General features: G+C 38.0%; 1 protein-coding gene across 1 annotated transcript; it reads right to left on the bottom strand.

Annotated features, from left to right (window-relative positions):
* Window positions 1-20225: 20225 nt before the first annotated feature.
* LOC127214186 (60S ribosomal protein L26) lies at window positions 20226-20745 on the bottom strand. The gene has a single exon (XM_051174592.1). The coding sequence runs from the start codon at window positions 20716-20718 to the stop codon at window positions 20281-20283; it is 438 nt and encodes a 145-aa protein (XP_051030549.1). The 5' UTR covers window positions 20719-20745; the 3' UTR covers window positions 20226-20280.
* Between the last annotated feature and the right edge of the window lie 75 nt (window positions 20746-20820).

Below are 20820 nucleotides of genomic sequence, written 5' to 3'. Positions count from 1 at the left end.
GCAGAGGACAGGAGATGATAGGTATCCATGGAAACAGAGCTGGAGCACAGTCTATTTTATAGATCTAAGTTTTGGCATATGCTTTTAGTGGTCTGCATGAAATTATAGTAGTTGCTTACATTTTCAAATTGAACTTTCATTTTTTTATTTGAAAATGTAAAAGTAACTATATGTTATGGTCATAAGATTTACTATCTTACTAATATGTTCAATATGTCTCATTGTATATCATTGCTTCAGATTAATAACTAGGCAATTATTTTGGTAAAAACTATGCTTTCTTTTTAACCTATAAAGCATTTATTCACTCTAAGGATCATGGTAAACATTCAACACTCATGGCTAAGTGCTTCATGTCTTCTTTCGATGAGATATCCATGAGGCTGTAATGTTTTCATGGCATAGATGCAGGATGTTCCCCCAAAGTCATCTGCTAAAAGTTTGGTTGCTAGGGTTTGTGTTATGGGATTTTAGGAGGTGGGGTCTTCTTAGAAAAAGCAGATCATTGAACTCATGCCCTTAGAAGAGACAGTGGAATCTTGATCCATTTCCTGCTTCTGTTTTACTTTCTGGTCATCAGGAATTGAGCAACCTCCCCTGTGATGATGCTCTTCACCAGACCAGAACCCGATAGAACTAACTGACCCTGGACTATAGTCACTGAAAGCATAAGCCTAAACAATTTCTTCTTTAAATTGTTTTATCTGATGCATTTTATAATATCAGTAGATATCTGATATGTATTCTTCTTAATATTTTTTGACCAGTTATGATTTTATGGAAATATTAATACTTCATATGAATAAGTTTTACTAGAATTTATCAGGAAATAAAGATATTATTTAGTGAATAGGTAGTCTGATGAACCAGAAGTCTAAAGTGGGTTTTAATATAAATCTTTTAAATAGATAATAACATTATAAAATTCTTAATCTGGCCAATCTTCTTGTAGTCTACAAATTTCACATTGAATGGAATGGAATCTTTCAAGATGAAGTGTTGCATTGATATATGAAGGGAAAGATTTATAGAGAAATAAAGTGCTAACAAAGATCCTATGCATTGTGTCCATCCATCCATCCATCCACCTATTCATCCATCCATCCATCCATCCATCATCATCAATATTATCCATCTATTTGATTTTTCAAGGCAGTGTTTCTTTGTGTAGGCCTGGCTGTACTAGAACTTTCTTTGTAGACCAAGCTGGTCTCAAACTCACAGAGATCTGCCTGCCTCTGCTGCTTACGTGCTGGAATTAAAGTCATGTGCTACCAATACCTTGCCTATTATTCTTATTTTTATATTTGGTCCCACATGACGTTTTGTTACTTAATTAAAAATGTTTAGGTGTATAGAAAACATGTTACAAAATTTTAAGAAAATACCCAAAGAAAAATTCTCTTTCTTTCACTTCAATCTTCTGTAATTTTGTTTTTAAATTTCAGTTCCAATCATAAATAATATGGATTGAATTGTCATATCTAACTCAATTCATGCTGAAGACATGATAGGATATATTACAAAATATGTAAATATATTTCTCTTATTGGTTAATGAATAAAGCACTGTTGGTCAATAGGAAAGCAAGATAGGCAGAATGAGGAGACTAGGAGGAGAGAGGAAGTGGGAGGGAGGAGATACAAGATGGAGTATTGAAAGAGAAGAATGCTGGGGACTCTCTCGGGTAAGATAAGATCATGTGGGAATACTTAGATTAATAGAAATAGATTAATATTTAAGACAGAGATACACAATAAGAAACTAGTAACTGGCCAACAGAATTATATCTAATACAGTGTCTCAGTGTGTTATTTGGGGCTGGCACAGTTGTGGGACCAGGCTGGCAAGGAAAAATCTACTCCTAATATAATGGCGCCTTCATCGTGGTTAATAAGAAAGGCCACATAAAACTTAAGAAAAGCTTAAGAAAGGGTTTTAGAAACAAAAGAACAAAGACAAGCAAGATTTCTTGGTAACCACAATGTTCGCAGTTGGACTCTGTTTTGCTAGAGACAAACAGAGACTAGTGAGGCTCCTTTAAAGGAGGTTTCCTGACTCAGCACTAGTGGCAAAAAAAAAAAATAAAAAAAAAAATAAAAAAATGCACGGCTTTTTTTTTTTTAACATTTTTTATTTTATTTATTTTTTTTACATATCAAACCCAGTTCACTCTCCCTCCCTCCTTCCCTTCCTTTCTCCATCTTTCCCTCTCTTCCCCCCTCCCATGCACCCTGACCACCCTCCCCTAGCCCCCCAATCCACATGTAGGCTGACGCCTTCCAGGAGGGGTCATCTAAATCAGTCAAGTCATTTGAAGTAGGTACTAGGACTTCTCTCTTGTCTCTAGGTTAAGGGAGTATCCCTCCATGGGGGATGTGTCCGAAGGTCATTTTGTGCACCAAGAATACATCCTGGTTCCACTGTCTGAGGTCCCTTAGATGGCTCAGTCCTTCTAGCTGAGACCCATATTCAGGGGGTCTGAGTCGGTCCCATGGTGGATTTCCAGCTATCAGTCTGGGGGTCCCATTAGCTCCTCCTTGTTCAGGTCAACTGTCTCTATGTGTTTCTGCAACCTGGTCTTTTCTGCTCTCTCTGCATCTGGATTCTAGTGTTTAGTTATGGGTGCTTGCTTCTGTTTCCAATGGGTACTAGATGAGGGCTCCTTGGTGGTGGATAAGTTAGTTGTTGATCTCATTATCAGGGAAGGGCATTTATGGTAGCCTTCTACTGTTGCTCAAATTGACAGTTGGAATCAGTCTTGTAAGTATCTGGGCATTTCTTTAGGTCCAGTTTTCTCTTCAATCCTATAATGGCTCCATCTTTTATGTTCTCTCTCTCTCTCTCTCTCTCTCTCTCTCTCTCTCCTCTGTCTTCTATTCCCCCCCTGACTCAATCTTCCTAGTCCCACGTACTTTCCTCTCTTCCCCTTCTCTTTCTCCTAGTTCTCTCTCCACTCACTGCCCCAAACACACTCCCCACATACTCTGGAGAACTTCTTTCTTCCCCCTTCTGTGAGGGACCTTATATGAATCTCTTAGAATCAGGAATGTATCTAAGTTCCTCTGGCGGTGTGAATTATAGGCTGGTGATCCTTTGATATAGGTCTAAAATCCATATATCAGTGAGTATATACCCTGTTCCACTTTTTGTGACTGGGTTACCTCATTCAGGATGGTTTCTTCAAGTGACATCCACTTGCCTACTAATTTCAAGATTCTATTGCTTTTTTCCGCAGAGTTGTTTTCCATTGTGTAGATGTGCCACATCATTTTATCCATTCTTCAGTTGAGGGGCATCTTGGTTCCTTCCAGGTTCTTGATATTACAAATAATGCTGCTATGAACATAGTTGAACAGATGTCTTTGTTGCATGGATGTGGATCATTTGGGTATATGCCTAAGAGGGGGATTGCTGGGTCCTGTGGTAGACTGATTCCCATATTCATCTCCAAAATGGCTGTATGGTTTGCACTCCCACCAGCAGTGGAGGAGTATTCCCCTTTCTCTATATTCTCTTCAACATAAGCTGTCATTGCTGTTTCTAATTTTAGCCATTCTGGCAGGAGTAAGATGGTATCTCAAAGGTATTTTGATTTGCATTTGCCTGATAGCTAAAGATGTTGAGCACTTTCTTAAATGTCTTTCAACCTTTGTGATTTCTTCTATTGATAATTTTCTCTTCAGTTCAGTACCCCATTTTTTAATAGGGTTATTTGATGTTTTGATGACTAGTTGCTTGAGTTCTTTGTATATTTTGGAGACCATCCCTTTGTCAGATGTAGGATTGGTGAAAATCTTTTCCCAGTCTGCAGGCTGCCGTTGGGTTTTGCTAACTGTGTCCTTTGCCTTACAGAAAATTCTATGTTTGAGGAGGTCCCATTTATTAATTGTTGATCTTAGTGTCTATGCTGCTGGAGTTATGTTCAGGAAGTGGTCTCCTGTACCACTTTGTTCAAGGGTAGCTCCTAATTTCTCTTCTAAGAGGTTCAGTGTGGCTGGATTGATGTTGAGGTCTTTGATCCATTTGTACTTGAATTTTGTGTGTGGTGAAACACATGGGTCTATCTTCAGTCTTCTATACACCATCATCCAATTGTGCCAGCCCCATTTGTTGAAGATTCTTTCCTCCTCCCATTGTATACTTTTAGCTGTTTTGTCAAAAATCAGGTATTCATAGGTGTGTGGGTTAATATCGGGATTTTGTATTCAATTCCATTGGTCTACTTGTCTATTTTTATGCCAATAACAGGCTGTTTTCAGGACTATAGCTCTGTAGTAGATCTTGAAGTCAGGGATGGTGATACCTCCTGAATTTCTTTTATTGTACAGGGTTGTTTTTGGCTATCCTGGGTCTTTTGTTTTTCCATATAAATTTGATTATTATCCTTTCAAGGTCAGTGAAGAATTGTGCTCAGATTTTAATGGGGATTGCATGAATCTGTAAATTGCTTTTGGCAAGATTGCCTTTTTTTACTGTGTTTATCCTACCTATCCAAGAGCATGGGAGACCTTTCCATTTTCTGGTATCTTCTTTAATTTTTTTCTTTAAAAAAAGCTACTAACAACTTACTGGTGTTTACAATAGCTGGCAATGGCAGTGACCACATCTGCAAGATGATAATATGCTGATATATGGCAGCATAGACCAAGGCAGTGAGCCCAGCTTTCAGTTCTGGTGGTAAAAGTACCTGCTGCCATCTTGGATAGACAGAGGCTGAGACAACTGTGGCTTTCATTTTAGCAATGTTGTTGTTTGCCAGATAAAAGACTCATGGGTACAATAAGATTATGATTTACAGTAAAGACAGAGTCAGATTATGAAAAAGCTCTAAAGGTTTACAGTGTGTTTTTAAAATATATGTAGGCTTGGGAGAGAAATAGAAACAGGATAAAATGGTTTAAAAAAGAATAATGAAAAGAGAGTAGCTAGGTATGGTGGCACACACCTTTAATTCCAGAACTTGGGAGATGGAGGCAAGCAATCTCTGTGATTTCAAAGTAAACCTGATATACAGAGTCAATTCCAGGACATATATAAGTTTCACAGAGAAATCCTGTCTGAAAAAATGAAAAATAAAGTAGAAAATATAGAGTAATAATAATAATAATAATAATAAAGATATAAAGTTGGAAAGCACAAAGTGAATCTGGAATCTGGATACTGGCTACTGGATATTATATTGTCTTTTTATCGTTTGATTGCTGAGGAAATAACAACAACTTTTAAAAGAAATGCTGCTGGATTAATTCAATTTAAATATTTTAAAAATGGTTTGACTTCAAAATTTAAGTCCAAGGACAGGTTGCTGTGGAAAAGGATTTCTATTTTTGTTTCCACAGAAAATGAAAAGCTGTGGATTCCTTCCAGACCAACATGGTTTGATCAAGCAAGACCCCCTGAAGCAATATCCATGGGACAATGCAGCCTTGCAGACCACTATAGGCAGGATTTCTGCATCTTCTTAGGATTTCCATGACAATGCCCTCTACCAGCAGGAAGCAGTTTGGAAAGAATGATGCCCAAATTCCTAAATATTGTTTGTAAATGTTTGTTTTCATTTAAATGCCTTGGTTATAAATGGTTAATGATCACAACCAATTCTTTTAAACGTAGAAAGGGGATTAGATATAGATATGAATGCTTTGTTTTGAAATGGACTTTCGTTTATTGATACAAATTTAAGGTCAATTTTGTGATATGTATATTTCTCCTCTTGTTTAGGTATTGTATTTATATTGCTCATTTAGAAATGTAATGTATAATTTAATACAGATTATAGATAATTACCTATAATAGTCAAAATTTATAGTTAAGTTAGTTAGGATTTCTAGATATACAAAGATGTATTTGAGATAAATATTCCTCAAACCTTTCAAAGGCCTACAGAATATGGCATTTAAAATGGCTTAGGATTATTCTTGACAGTGAGACATAACTGTTCCTAGCACCACCACCTGCATCAAAAAGGAAGATGGACATTGAAGAAACTCATTATGGAGTTTGCTTTCAATATGGCAAGACTAACTATTTGGACTAGATACTGCTCTTGTCTGGACTGTTTGACTTTATGCTGTATAAACTAGACATGCAGGATCTATAGGAAAGTGACTGCTGATACAAGATAGACATTGCTACAAGGTTCCTGCTTTGTGGAAGAGTCTACAACACATTCTGCAGGACACAGAAAAAAATGACTGATAAACTACCAATGCAGGTGGACAGTTTAAAGTTTCTTGCTTTTCTGGGGAGTCTGACAGACACACTGTGGCCTATAGGCTGAAGATGGAACTTTACAGAAAAACTTCAGGTGAGTGACCAGGTAGTGAGTTGTCTCTGTCATTTCTAGAGTTTATATATTATCCTTCTGTGGTCTTTGAAGTAATTGAAGACAGATAGTTAGGTTATAATTTTCCATAGTTCAGATTAAATATAAGTTACATATAGGACTTTAGACTCACAAAGATAGGATAGATGATGGAATATTTTCTTTAAATCTCGCTAAATGTTAATGGACTAAATATTGTTAACTGTGATTCTTATTTGATAACTGTTTTGTTATGTAGTTTACTATGTTAAGGTTAAAACCTTTTTTATTTTAAACAAAAAAGAGGAGATGATGGGAGATGTCATTCTGTAAATAAGTTTCTCTTATTGGTTAATTAATAGAGCACTGTTGGCCAGTAGGAAAGCAAGATAGGGACTAGGAGACAAGGAGGAGGGAGGAAGTAGTAAGGAGGAGTCAGCATGTAGAGACCTGAGAGAACAGAGGTCTGGTCCCTCTCTCTGGTAAGATAAGACCACATGGAAGTACTTAGATTACTAGAAATGGGTTAATATTTAAGACAGAGCTAGCTGATAAGAAAGTAGTAACCGGCCAACAGAATTATATCTAATACAGTGTTTGTGTGTGTTATTTGGGGCTGGTGCAGCAGTGTGTCCAGACCGGCAGGGTAAAACCTACTCATAACAAAGACCTAACCTCCAGTGTGGCTCTCACTGCAGCTTGGTTTATAAAGATATGATTAAGGCTAAAAGTCTTGTGTGAGTAGTGTCCTAATGCTTTATGACTCACGTCTTTTATTAAGGGACAAGCCACAAGAGGCTTGTACAGGATGGAAGGATACATCTAGAAGGCAGCCATCTCAAATCTAAGCAGAGAGATTTTAGAAATACTTTTTCAGGTCCTTGATCTTGGGTCTCTAGCCTCCAGGACACAGAGAAATAAACCTTAGCTGATTACAACACAGACTGCGATATTTTGATATAGTGACACGAGGAGACTAATAGACTAGACAAATATTTTCAAACTGTCTCTTCAGGTAAAACATAATGATCCTTGGTAGTTTCATATCTCAGCGAGAAAAACAGGTAGCAAAGCTGTATCTGCTCACAGTGTCATGGCTGTTTGCATTGAAACATTATAGGTCTTATTGGCTCAGCTTTTCCTGATGTCATTTATTTGACATCATTACTCATGGTGCTATATCATCTATTATGCCTCCTGTGAAAGCTGGCTTCCCAAGATAGTAAAGATTGTTTCTGTGCTTCCATAATAATGACCATTACCTGAACAAGGAGGAGCTAAGGGCCACTAGACTGATAGCTGGGAAGCCAACAGGGGTCTGACTCGGACCCCCCTGAATATGGGTCTCAGCCAGAAGGTCTGAGCAGTCTAAGAGACCTCAGAGAGTGGAGCCAGGATGTATCCCTGGTACACAAAAGGACTTTGCAAACATATCCCCCATTGAGGGATAACTGCCTTATTCTAGAGATAGGAGAGAAGCCCTAGTCCCTACTTCACAGGACCTGTCAGATCTACATGACCCCAACTGGATGGCATTCCCCTACATATTGTATTGTGGTGGGGGGTTGGGAGGGGAGGGTGTTTAGAGTGCATGGGAGAGGGTAGAGAGGGTAAAAGGGAGGGAAGGAGGGAGGGAGGGCTTGGGGGGAGGGAGGGAGGGAGGGAGAGGGAACTGGGATCGACATGTAAAATAATAAAAAAAAAAAAAAAAAAAAAAAAAAAAAAAAACGCTTTGACTCCAAAATTTAAGTTGAAGAACAAGTTACTGGGGAAAAGTATTTCTATTTTTGTTTCCACAGAAAATGAAAAGATGTGGATTCCTTCCAGACTAATGTGGTTTGATCACACCAGACCGCCTGAAACAGAGTACAAGCTGATCCTACATTCCAAACAGCTGGACAAAACAGCCCTACAGACTACAGCTAGGATATCTGAATCTTCTTCGAATCCCCCAAGACAGCGCCCCTTACCAGCAGGAAGTAGTTTGGAAAGAACGACGCCCAAATTCCCAAATATTGTGTATAAATGTTTGTTTTCATTTAATTGGACTTTGTTATATAAAATTAAATAAAAAAATACTCTATATGCATAAAAAAAAATAATGACCATAAATGAAAATCTTACCCAGGGTGTGCAGGAAAATGTAAATCAAATACATCTATTTTCTGGAATTGTTAATTTAATTTTTAAAACCTCATAGATTTTAGTTGTGGGTGTCTGCTTCTGAATTCACAGCTAAACACTAGCCGAACTCCTAGAATCCAGTTGCAAAGAGGGAGGAATGATGAGTAAAGGGGTCAAGACCAGGCTGTAGAAATCCACAGCAGTTGACCTGATCAAGGAGGAGCTCATGTACCCCAGTTTGATAGCTAGGAATGCAGCAAAGGACTTACCCAGACCCCACTGAATGTGGGTGTTAGTTAGGAGGGCTGGGCCGTCTATGGGGCCTCTACTAATAGATCAGTATTTATCCCTAGTATATGAATGGACTTTGGGAGCCCATTCCACATAGAGGGATACTTTCTCAGGCTAGACTCACTGGGAGAGCCTAGTCCCTGCTGCAAATGATATGACAGACTTTGAAGACTCCCCATAGAAGTTCTCATTTCTGTAAGGCAAAGGACACAGTCAACAAGACCAAATGGCAGCCCACAGACTGGGAAAAGATCTTCACCAACCCCACATCTGACAGAACTCAAGAAGCTAGTTACCAAAAAATCAAATAATTCAATTAAAAATTGGGGTAGAGAACTAAATAGAGAATTTTCAATAGAGGAATCTAAAATGGCTGAAAGACACTTAACAAAGTGCTCAACATTTTTAGGCATCAGGGAAATGCAAATCAAAACAACTTTGAGATATCATCTTACTCTTGTCAGAACAACTAAAATAAAAAATACTAAAGACTGTTTGTGCTGAAGAGGATGTAGAGAAAGGGGAACACTCCTCCACTGATGGTGGGAGTGTAAACTGGTACAGCTACTTTGAAAATCAGAATCAGTCCTAGTTCCTCAGGAAAATGGGAATCAGTCTACTACAAGATCCAGCAATTCCACTCTTAGGCATATACCCAAAAAATGCACATTCATACAACAAGGACATCTGTTCAACTATGTTCATAGCAGCATTATTTGTAATAGCCAGAAACTGGAAGCAACCAAAATCCCCCTCAACTGAAGAATGGATGGAGAAAATGTTGTACATTTACACAAGGAAGTACTACTCAGAGGAAAAAACCACAATGGAATCTTGAAATTCACAGGCAAATAGATGGAACTAGAAGAAACCATCCTGAGTGAGGTAACCCAGTCACAAAAAGAAGAACATGGTATGTACTCACTCATTATGGAATTTAGACATACAGGAAAGAAGTACCAGTCTACAATCCATACCATCAGAAAAGGTAAGAAACAAGGAGGACACATGGTTCCCTGGACAAGGCTAAAGGGACAAGATCTCCTGAGCAAATTGAGAGCATGGAGGGAGGCTAGAGGGTGTTTGGAGAAAGAGAAATGGATAAGAAGAGGGGAGAGGAAGGCATGAGGGAAAAGGAAGTTTGAGAAAGGAAAAGAATAGAGTAGAACAAGAAAAGAGATAATATAATAGAGGGAGCCATTATAGGTATAAAGAGAAATCTAGCACTAGGTACATGTCCAGAGATCTATAAGGATGATTCCAACAACAATCTAAGCAATAGTGGAGAGGCTACTTGTAATGCCCTTTCCCAATAATGAGATTGATGAATATCTTATATGCCTTATATATCTAGTAGCTGATGGAAGCAGAAGCAGACACCCACAGCTAAACACTGAGCTGAACTCCTGGAATCCAGTTGCAGAGAGGGAGGAGTGATGAGCAAAGGAGTCAAGACCAGGATGGGGAAATGCATAGAAACAGCTGACCTGATCATGGTGGGAGCTCATGAAGTACAGTCTGGTAGCTGGGAAACCAGCGTAGGACCCACCCAGGTCTCCTGAAAATGGGTGTTAGTTAGGAGGATTGGGGCACCTATGGGGCCTATGGTAGTGGATCAGTATTTATCCCTAGTATAGAAATGGACTTTGGGACCCCATTCCACGTAGATGGATTTTCTCTGTGAGTAGACACATGGTGGAGTGGCTAGGCCCTGTTGCAAATGATATGATGGACTTTGAAGATTCCCCATGGAAGGCTTCATGCTCCCTTGGGAGCAGAAAGGGGTGGCAAATTTAAATAAAACATAAATAAAATGCTGTTTGAACTGAAAAAAAAAACCAAAGAATCAGTAGGGCATAAAACTCTGAAATACAGATACATGGGCTTCCTTGTGTCTAAGGGTAATAACAGGCCTTTACAAGGTGCAACTTTCTGTTTGTGTCTGGTGACTGATTAAAAATCTTGTACTCATTTAGTTTTCAATGATATGTGATTTATATCAACTTCCTTTTCTAAGTAGGTCAAATTCATTAAGCAATTATTTGTTGTAGTGATAATATTTCTTCTTCTACAAACCCACCATCTTTCTATATTGTCATCCTTTATGAACTAGAAAATGGCAGTGGTAACATTTATTTAATATGGTAATATTTAAATAGAAACAAAAGGGTGCTAAATTTGTTATCATTGCTCAGTTACACTAAGAATTTCAGAATGGTTCAACTCCATCACCTAAAGTGTAGTGATGTTTAATACTATCTGTCAACTTGAGGCCATGGATACCCAACCATTTGGTCAAATTGTATTCTGGTTTCATCTCTGAAGATATCCTCAGAAACTATCAATTTTTAGACCAATTGATTGAGTAAAGTGATTACATACCATAAAATGGGTATGTTTCACCCAGCCAGCCAAATACCGGAAGGAGAAAAAAAAGCTTTACTCCTAAGTAAGAAATATGTCTTCCGTCTGTCTGTTTGAGCTCAGGCATTACTTTTCCTTCATTTCACCTTGGCTGAAAATAGCTCTTCCTTTGTTTTGAGCCCATTAACTTTCCAACTATAGTGTATACCATCAGCTAACATGGTTCTCAGGCTGTGGACAGATTGAAACTTTGCCATTGACACTCCTGGCTTTTTAGCTTGGTGGCTGATTATCTTGCACCTTAGTTGTATAATCATGATTTAAAGCTGAGAGAGAGGGAGGGGAAGAGGAAAGGAGGGAGAGAGAGAGAGAGGGAGATGCACTCAGTGTAAGCACATACACCTGTGCTATTGGCTGTATTTCTTTGGAGAGCTCTGACTAATCTTCATATTTTGGTACTGAGTGTTACTGCAAAAATAATTTAAGGAATATGTTTTCTGAATTGATTCTGGGATTCTAAGGAGATCTCTAATCTAATTATATTTGAAGATGCTAATGACTTCAGTTATAGTAGTGAAGAGACCCACAAAACCACAAAATTGAAAAGAGTAGCAGGAATATTGTCAAGTGCAAGCAGCACCCAAGTGATTAAGTTGGAGAAAGTCTTAAATGTTCAGATGACCTACACTGTGGCCATATTGTCTTTTCTCTCCCAATATTCACCATGCTTGAAATGGAGTTGACAGAGGTGGAGAAGGCTTGAGTATTCTGCATGTCATAAAGGCACCACCACAATGTGAACAGCAGAAGCACCTCAGCCTTGGTGATACCCCCTGAAGGTTGGTTCTATAAGAAATTTCTTCTAATGAGTATGAGACCTTTAAGCAGTGATCCTGGACATTCACTTTGATTGTGAAGATAAAGGATAAGATATATTATTATTTAATAGTTCATGGGCTGTAGCAAATAATTTGGCTGGATAATCGGGAACTTTGAAATAAAATTATTTGAAGATTTAAAACAAGGAACACGTGAAAACAGATTTATGGGTAGATCTGCTTGGATGGACTAAACTACAAATATATTTGTGTCTTCTATGAATACTCAGCAAATGGTGTTCTTGGTAGAAGAGTAGTTTAATAGTGATCTAGAGGGGCAACCAGTTTTGTAGATCCTAGTCATCAGCTTCTTTCTGAAGCTCCCTTACCACTGCCCAGTGTGCTTACCAACATTGTGAGCATCTTACCAGGGACAGAGGTTATGGAGGGGCTCAGCAACTTGGATTTCAGCCTACCATTGCCACTATAATTTTAGTGGAAACAAACACACATCCCTTCTAAGCATCATTCTCCAGAGAGTTCAGCCAGCTGCCTACTTGGTGGTAGGTTGATGACATTGGATCAGTTTCATCACAGAATTTGAAATGTTTTATCCTTATACTATTAGGCACTGACTCAGGATGCATACTTATCTTCTCTGTTGATAGTCCTTTTTATCAAGATTGTAGATGGAAGGGTTCTGTCCTGCCTGGTCCCTCAGCCTTCTAGCCCCAAATAAACACACAGAGGCTTATATTAATTATAAACTGTTTGGCCGATGTCTCAGGCTTGTATTGACTAGCTCTCTCTTAATTATTAACCCATTTCTATTAAGCTATGTATTGCCGTGAGGGTGTGGCTCTTGCATGATACTCCTTCAGCAGCTACATAGTGTTTCTCTGGAGAATTTCTGCATTTCTCTTCCCAGCTTTCTCCTAGTCTGGTGGCCACACCTATACCTCCTACCTGGCTACATCCTGCTTATCCATTGGCCAAAACAGCTTTATTTATCAACCAATAAGAAAAAAAAACATATTCACAGCTTTCAAAAGGATATCTCCCATCAACAGACTTACAGAATGCTTTATCTAGCATCATATATCGGACCAGAAATTTTAACCATTTAACCAGAAAACCTCACTTTATAAGAAAAGAAATATAGCAGTGAGACAGTGCTTATTGAGTTTAACTCAATCATCATACCATGATCCCTGCTATCCAGAGGTAGCTAGTTTGATAGATTAATGGAATGACATTTTAAAGTTGTAGGTACACTGACATATAAGTGACAATATCTTCAAATATTAGGATGAATTATCTGTACTCCTTAGTATTCACTGAATTAGCCTTCAATGTGTGATGTCATCTCTCCTATATTCAGAATTCCTAGGACCAGGACTTCCAAGGATAGAAATGGAAAAGTTACTACTCAGCATTAGAAACTTAACAAAAGTTTGTTCCTAGGATTTTATACGTTTGTTTGGCCTAGACATCTTGGTTCTAAACAAAAGAATGCTACTAGAGATAGGAAATATGTTTTACTAGACCGAGTGTTAAGATGGCCACCAATATACTTTGTTTATAATGGAATCAGTGATCAAAATGTTAAGCATACTGGCTGTGGTGGTTGTTCCTGAATAGCAAAATAAGATTGAATTCTATTCAACAGTGAAGGTAAGGAAGACCATGTATGCAACACAGTATATCTTTTAGGGCATTTCTTAGAAGTATAACCACTGAATATGTCAATGGATTATTATAAAAGAATCCTGGCAGGTTTCTTTTGGCCATTTGGGCTCTTTCAAAAACTGTTTAAAAACAGTGATTAGCTGAAGGAATACAGAATGATTTTTGAAGGGAGGTAGTTAGAAACACTAGTGTACTGTGTTTTCTATTATGGTTTGGATATAGTTTGAGTGTATCCCCCAAGCTTCATGTGTTGGGAGCTCTGTCAGTGTGAAATGTTGAAGGAAGATAGCACATTAAGAAGTGGAGCATCATGGGAATTTAACAGGTCACTGAGGTGCCATCTCCATAAATGATCAATGCTGAGCCTGTTGAATGAGTTTGGTCTTACAAGAGTGATTGTAAAACAATGCATGCCAATATATTTGGCTTGTCATTTCCCTTTCTGCTCTCCTGTCAAGTTATTATTCAGACAGTGCCTTCCAATAGAGGCTAAACATATGATATTGCCCACTCTTGGACTTTCAACCTGAACATCTAAAAAACTAAAAAAAAAAAAAAAATACATACAGTGTTCTCCATAAGGTACACGACTTCAAGTATTTTTTAAAAAGTGTCATAAAGTGAATAAACTTTATTATTTCAAAAAACCAGGACTGGAATTGTCATGAATATTTCCTACATGATTTAAATTTTTGCATGTAAATGTCTTTTTGCTTTATACCCCTACTCATTTATCATTTATCATAAAATACAATGACTTTAGGCCACAGTTTTTAGGTGCTGCTTGTTTTACACCATAGCATGTCAGTTATGGGAGAAGTAGAAAAATAAATATCACCTAAAGATTTTATATGATCTTTCAGTGAATGTTTCATGTGTTACAAGTTTTTCATTTGGAGATTAGATATGGTTTAAAAAATGCTTATGGGCTACAAGAGGGTGGTCATGTGAGGGTAAATTTGTGGCTTGATTGAGCCATAAGGTTCTCAGACACTTGTGTACATATTCTACACAGGTCTCTAAGGGTGTTTTGGAAGAGATTAACATTCGAAGTGACAGATGGAGTAAAGCAGATTGCTGATCTAATTTAGGCATCCTTCCTCTAAATAGTTAAAGACCCAACTAGAACATAGTGATGGAGTCTACACTCAGGGAATGCCTTTCTGCCAGACTGCTAGATATGTATCTAGATTCCAGCCTTCACTTTAAGCTTCAGAGCTTGCTTTGCCTCAGGTCTTTTGGCTGCTAAGATGAAAAGTTTCCTCTTGTGTTCTCAAGCCTATTGGTTGGGATGGGAACTGTATGTGACATGTGCCTTAAATTGACGATGTAGTAGAAGAGTGCTAGATGTGCCCTGTTCACACTGATGTATCTATGTATTTCCATGTCCAGTTGTCTAGTTTATAGCTATCTCTCTCCTTTACCATTTATCTGCTCCTCTAGGATTATTTATTATGTCAGCATTTCTTTACAAATAAGAAAAGCAATTGCACATTCTACATCCTATAGTCCACTAGTTGCAGAAGACTTCCATAAGTAATGTTAGTTAAATCACATGTCTTTTAAAATGTATGAATATTTATAATTTAACATTATGTTTGAGAAGTTGTATACAAAAGAAAGTGGTTTAATCCGGTTGGGGCTTTAACATGTTCTAGGCTATTCAGTTGTTTAAAATAAAACAATGGTCCATACAAAATGTTCTATGAAGTAGTGCATTAATGTATTGAAACACAAACTTCCAATCTTCCACTACATATGATTTTGATAGTTTTGAAGGAATAGCAGTTCTTAATGTATGCTAAATGAATTATGATATAACTTCTACTTGTGTTATATTAATCATCTCTCTATGCATTAGTGCTCACTTTACAGTATTTTCAAGCTGGAAAATAGCAAAGTACCTTTGCACAAACCTTTCTGTGTTCTTAGACTGCTCTTGGCTCCACCCATTACATGTTAAAGATCCCTTGGCCTATTACTTTCGGAGAAAAAATTTTCTTCTCTCTCATTGATCCTTGTTAGTTTCATAACATGTAGTTGACTTGTTCAAAGTTTATTTTCCTTATTAGATGCCATTGATCATGTACATTTTGCTGAGCATTTCTACCATCTTCTAGTTATGCGTAAACATAACAGAGATAGATATGTTCATGTGATAACTAGTTCTCTTCTTTACATGGTAATCTGCATAAATTCAGGATTTGTATGTATTTGGTTTTTTTTTGTTGTTGTTGTTTTTACCAAAATCATGAATGAAGTAAATAGCATTGAACTTTTTGTTGTTATTGTTGTTTTCATGAGAAAACTATCTCTCTGGTTTATTGATAAATACTTAATTCTTTTTATATCTCTTCTAATCTATTATTCTGATAAATAAACAAATATTATTTATTAGAATAGCTTAACTGGATGAATTCTAGAAAATAGGGCTTACTGTTGACCCCATGGCATCATTTTAGTTCTATAGATGGAAGCATGAAAAGAGAAAAATAAAGCAAAAGGAATTGTCTGGTTTATCTTCTTGGTTTATAGCATAACATAATGGAAAGTCACCAGAACATAATTTAAATATAACTGTGAGTTTTAGGAGCTTCTTTCTTCTTATTTTTTATTTTTATTTATTTACTATTTCTGTAATTAGAATGGGCAGGAAGTAGAAAATAATTCAGAGGTGTGGGCATTTGATTACTTTATCAAATTTTATTGAAACGCAAACGAATTATTTAGTGTTTAAGTGGATTGAATATCAGTGTGGACATAAGAGGCACAAAGAACCATGGTTCATTTTTCATTATTAAGAGTTAGAGCAATGAAGTCAGACAAATACCAAGGGACTCTTAGAATTATTTTCTTTTTCTTTCTTTCTTTTTTTGTAACCCATTATAAGCCCCAGGAAACTCACCATCTCTGAAGCAGGTGCAGCATACTATAGGGTAGTTTCTCTTAGCATAGGAAGCCTTGAGCCCAGTGAGCTGTGATTTAGTTCACATCAGCACCATTTAAAGATACAGCTGAAAGTAGGGCTGGATTTGATGACCTGTGCTTTCTCCGTGGTGTGTCTTTTTTTCTTTCCCTCCCAGTCTCTTATCAGCTTAGTTCTTCCGAAAATACTTTAGCCTAAAAGTTTAGATGAAGAAAGTTCAGTAGCTTTTATTTCAAGATGTATGTCTTGGGGGAAAAATAAAAGACTGAGGGAGGGTTACTTTCATTATGGAAGTCTTTTGAGGCAGCTGTGAGAGTGGAGAATGGATGAGAGTAGGGGCAGATGCCGTGTCATGGGCTTAAAAGCAATCATAGGAAATGAGTGCAACTCAATAATGATATCTAAAGCAATTTCTAAGACTCAAGATGAGTGAATTGCAAAGAGAATATGAAAAGATATATATGCAAGAGAGGTTAAGGATAATCTGTTCCCCATTTCACATTTCTTTCTTTAAAAATCCTGGAGGCTTTCAGAGAGATGGCAGTTCTAAATGTTCTGTGTAGAAAGACATAGCATCTTCTCCAAGGAGCTCCTTTGTCTATAGCTTGCAGCAAAGACAGTCTATCACTTGTAACGTGTACGGTTTCCTGCCCGCCACCTGCTCTTGTTCCGCCACCAAGCCAGCCCCAAATAACACACTGAGACTCTGTATTTGATACAATACTGTTGGCCCGGTTACTTGTTTCTTATCGGCTAGCTCTGCCTTAATTATTAACCCATTTCTGCTGATCTATGTATTTCTCTTACCGGGGAGCCGGCGGCATACTGCTTTCTTCAGACTCTCCATCTTGACTCCTCCTTCCTACTTCCTATTTCCTCCTTGTCTCCTAGTCCCTCCTATCTTCCTTTCCTATTGGCCAACAGTGCTTTATTATTAACCAGTATGAGAAACATATACAGAATGACATCTCCCATCATCTCCTCTTTTCTGTCTAAATAAAAAGAAGGGTTTTAACCTTAACATAGCAAAATATATCACATAACAGTTATCAAATAAGAATCACAGTTAACACTATTTAGTCCATTAACATTTAGCAAGATTTGAAGAAAATATTCCATCATCTATCATATCTTTGTGTGTCTAAAGTCTAAGTAACTTATATTTAATACTAAGGAAAACTGTAACCATAAGTCTCTGTCTTCAAGTCCCTCAAAGACCACAGAAGGATAGTATAAACTCTAGAAATGACAGAGACAATTCACTGCCTGGTCACCCAAAGTTCTTTTGTAATCTTCCATCTTCAGCCCATAGGCCATAGTGTGTCTAGCTGACTCTTCAGCAACGCAGGAAACTTTAAACTGTCTTTTTGTATTGGCAGTTTGACAGTCACTTTTCTCTGTGTCCTGCATACTGTCTCGCAGACTCTTCCATGAAGCAGCAACTCTGTAGCAATGTCCATCTTGAATCAGCAGTCACTTTTCTGTGAGTCCTGCATGTCCAGTTTATACAGCACAAAGTCAAACATTCCAGACAAGAGCAGTATCTTTGTCCAAATGGCTAGTCTTGCCATATTGGACGTAAACTCCATCACGAGTTTCTTCAATGTCCATCTTCATCTTCCTTTTTGATGCAGGTGGTGTTACCAGGAGCATTTATGTCTCATTGTCGAGAAAAACCCTAAACCATTTTAAATGCCATATTCTGTAGGTCTTTGAAAGGTTTGAAGAATGCTTATCTATCTCAAATACATCTCTGCATATCTAGAAAACCTAACTTACCAAGCTATAAGTTTTGACTATTATAGGTAACTATCTAAAATCTGTACTAAATTATACATTACATTTCTAAATGAGCTATATAAACACAATACATAAACAAGAAGAGAAATATACATATCACAACATTGACCTTAAATTGTATCAATAAATGAAAATCCATTCCAAAACAAAGTATTCATATCTATACCATAATTCCCTTTTTACCTTTAAAAAGAACTGGCTGTGATCATTAACCATTTATAACCAAGTCCATTTAAATGAAAACAAACATTTATAAACAATATTTGGGAATTTGGGCGTCGTTCTTTCCAAACTACTTCCTGCTGATAGGGGGCGCTGTCATGGGGATCCTAAGAAGTTGCAGAAATCTTAGCTGTAGCCTGCGAGGCTGCTTTGTCCAAGCTGTTTTGAATGTTGGATTATCAGGAACTCTGTTTCAGGGGGTCTGGCTTGCTCAAACCACATTAGTCTGCAAGGAATCCATAGCTTTTCATTTTCTGTGGAAACAAAAATAGAAATCCTTTTCCCCAGTAACTTGTCCTTGAACTTGGATGTTGGAGTCAAAGCATTTTTAAAATATATAAGTTGAATTAATCCAGCAACATTTCCTTTATCAATTGTTGTTATTTTCTCAGCAGTCAAACAATGCAGAGACAACACAATAGCATACAGTAACCAGATTCTCTCTGAGCTTTTCATCTTTACGTGGCTTTATTATTACTCTGTTTATTTTACTTTTATTTTTTGAGACAGGGTTTCTCTGTGTAACTCTTATCTGTCCTGGAATTCACTCTGCATACCAGGTTTACTTTGAAAATCACAGAGATCTGCTTGCCTCTGTCTCCTGAGTGCTGGGATTAAAGGCGTGTGCTACAACACCCAGTTCCTCTTTGTCTCTTTAAAACCATTTTTTTTTCATGTCTACGTATATTTTAAAACACACTGTAAACCTTTAGAGGTTTTTCTTAATATGAATCTGTCTTTACTGTAAATCTTTATCTTCGTCTGGCCATGAGTCTTTATCTGTTAAACAACAACATTGTTAAAATGAAAGTCATAGCTGTGTCAGCCGCGGTTTACCAAAGATGGTGGCGGGTACTTTTACCGCCAGCACGGAAAGCTGTGCTCACCGCCTTGGACAGCGCTGCCACCCAGAAAGCATGCTGCCGGCTTGGAGATGTGGTCACTGCCATTGCCATCTCTCATACACACCAATAAATTGTTAGCAGAGTTATTTAAAAGCTGTGCGGTTTTTTGCCACTTAAGCTGAGTCAGGAACCTTCCCTTTAAGGAGCCGCGCAAATATCTGCTTGTCTCTCGCAAAACAGAGTCCAACCGAGAAAACTGCTGTTACCAAGAAACCTTGCTTATCTTTGTTCTTTTGTTTCTAAAACCCTTTTTTAACCTTTTGTTAAATTTTAAGTGGAAGTTCTTATTAGCCACGTGGGCGCCATCTGTAACGTGTACGGTTTCCTGCCCGCCACCTGCTCTTGTTCCGCCACCAAGCCAGCCCCAAATAACACACTGAGACTCTGTATTTGATACAATACTGTTGGCCCGGTTACTTGTTTCTTATCGGCTAGCTCTGCCTTAATTATTAACCCATTTCTGCTGATCTATGTATTTCTCTTACCGGGGAGCCGGCGGCATACTGCTTTCTTCAGACTCTCCATCTTGACTCCTCCTTCCTACTTCCTATTTCCTCCTTGTCTCCTAGTCCCTCCTATCTTCCTTTCCTATTGGCCAACAGTGCTTTATTATTAACCAGTATGAGAAACATATACAGAATGACATCTCCCATCATCTCCTCTTTTCTGTCTAAATAAAAAGAAGGGTTTTAACCTTAACATAGCAAAATATATCACATAACAGTTATCAAATAAGAATCACAGTTAACACTATTTAGTCCATTTTTTTTTTTTTTTTTTTTTTTTTTTTTTTTACTTAAACAGTCTTTAATGAAATCTGTGTATGAGACGCCCCTACTCCTGCATCTTCTCAATCGTTTCTTCCTTGTATTTGCCCTTCTCCTTTCCTACTTGCCGAGACTTGGCTTTCCTTTCCAGGATCTTCTTGCGGTCTTTGTCCAGCTTTAGCCTGGTGATAACCACCTTGCTGGGGTGGATGCCCACATGGACAGTTGTGCCATTAGCCTTTTCTCGCTGTACTCGTTCAATGTAGATGACATATTTCTTCCTGTACACCTGGACCACTTTGCCAATCTGCTGACCTTTGTAGTGTCCTCGGACAACCTGAACTTCATCATCCTTTCGAATGGGCATAGACCGAACATTGTACTTCTGTCTCAGCTCTTTGGAAAGAGGGGAAGACATGATCTTCCTCCGAATGTGAGAAGGTGCATTGAAATGCCGTTTGCGGTTCTTGCTTCGGTCAGAAGTCACGAAGGGATTGAACTTCATTTTGGCGGCTGCGATCCAGCGATGGCCGCTGGGCGCCATTTGTAACGTGTACGGTTTCCTGCCCGCCACCTGCTCTTGTTCCGCCACCAAGCCAGCCCCAAA

Source organism: Phodopus roborovskii, unplaced genomic scaffold (assembly GCF_943737965.1).
Source record: "Phodopus roborovskii unplaced genomic scaffold, PHOROB, whole genome shotgun sequence".
NCBI classification, from domain to species: domain Eukaryota; kingdom Metazoa; phylum Chordata; class Mammalia; order Rodentia; family Cricetidae; genus Phodopus; species Phodopus roborovskii.
The sequence above is the reverse complement of the archived record's forward strand: the minus strand, read 5'-3'. Positions and strand labels throughout refer to the sequence as shown.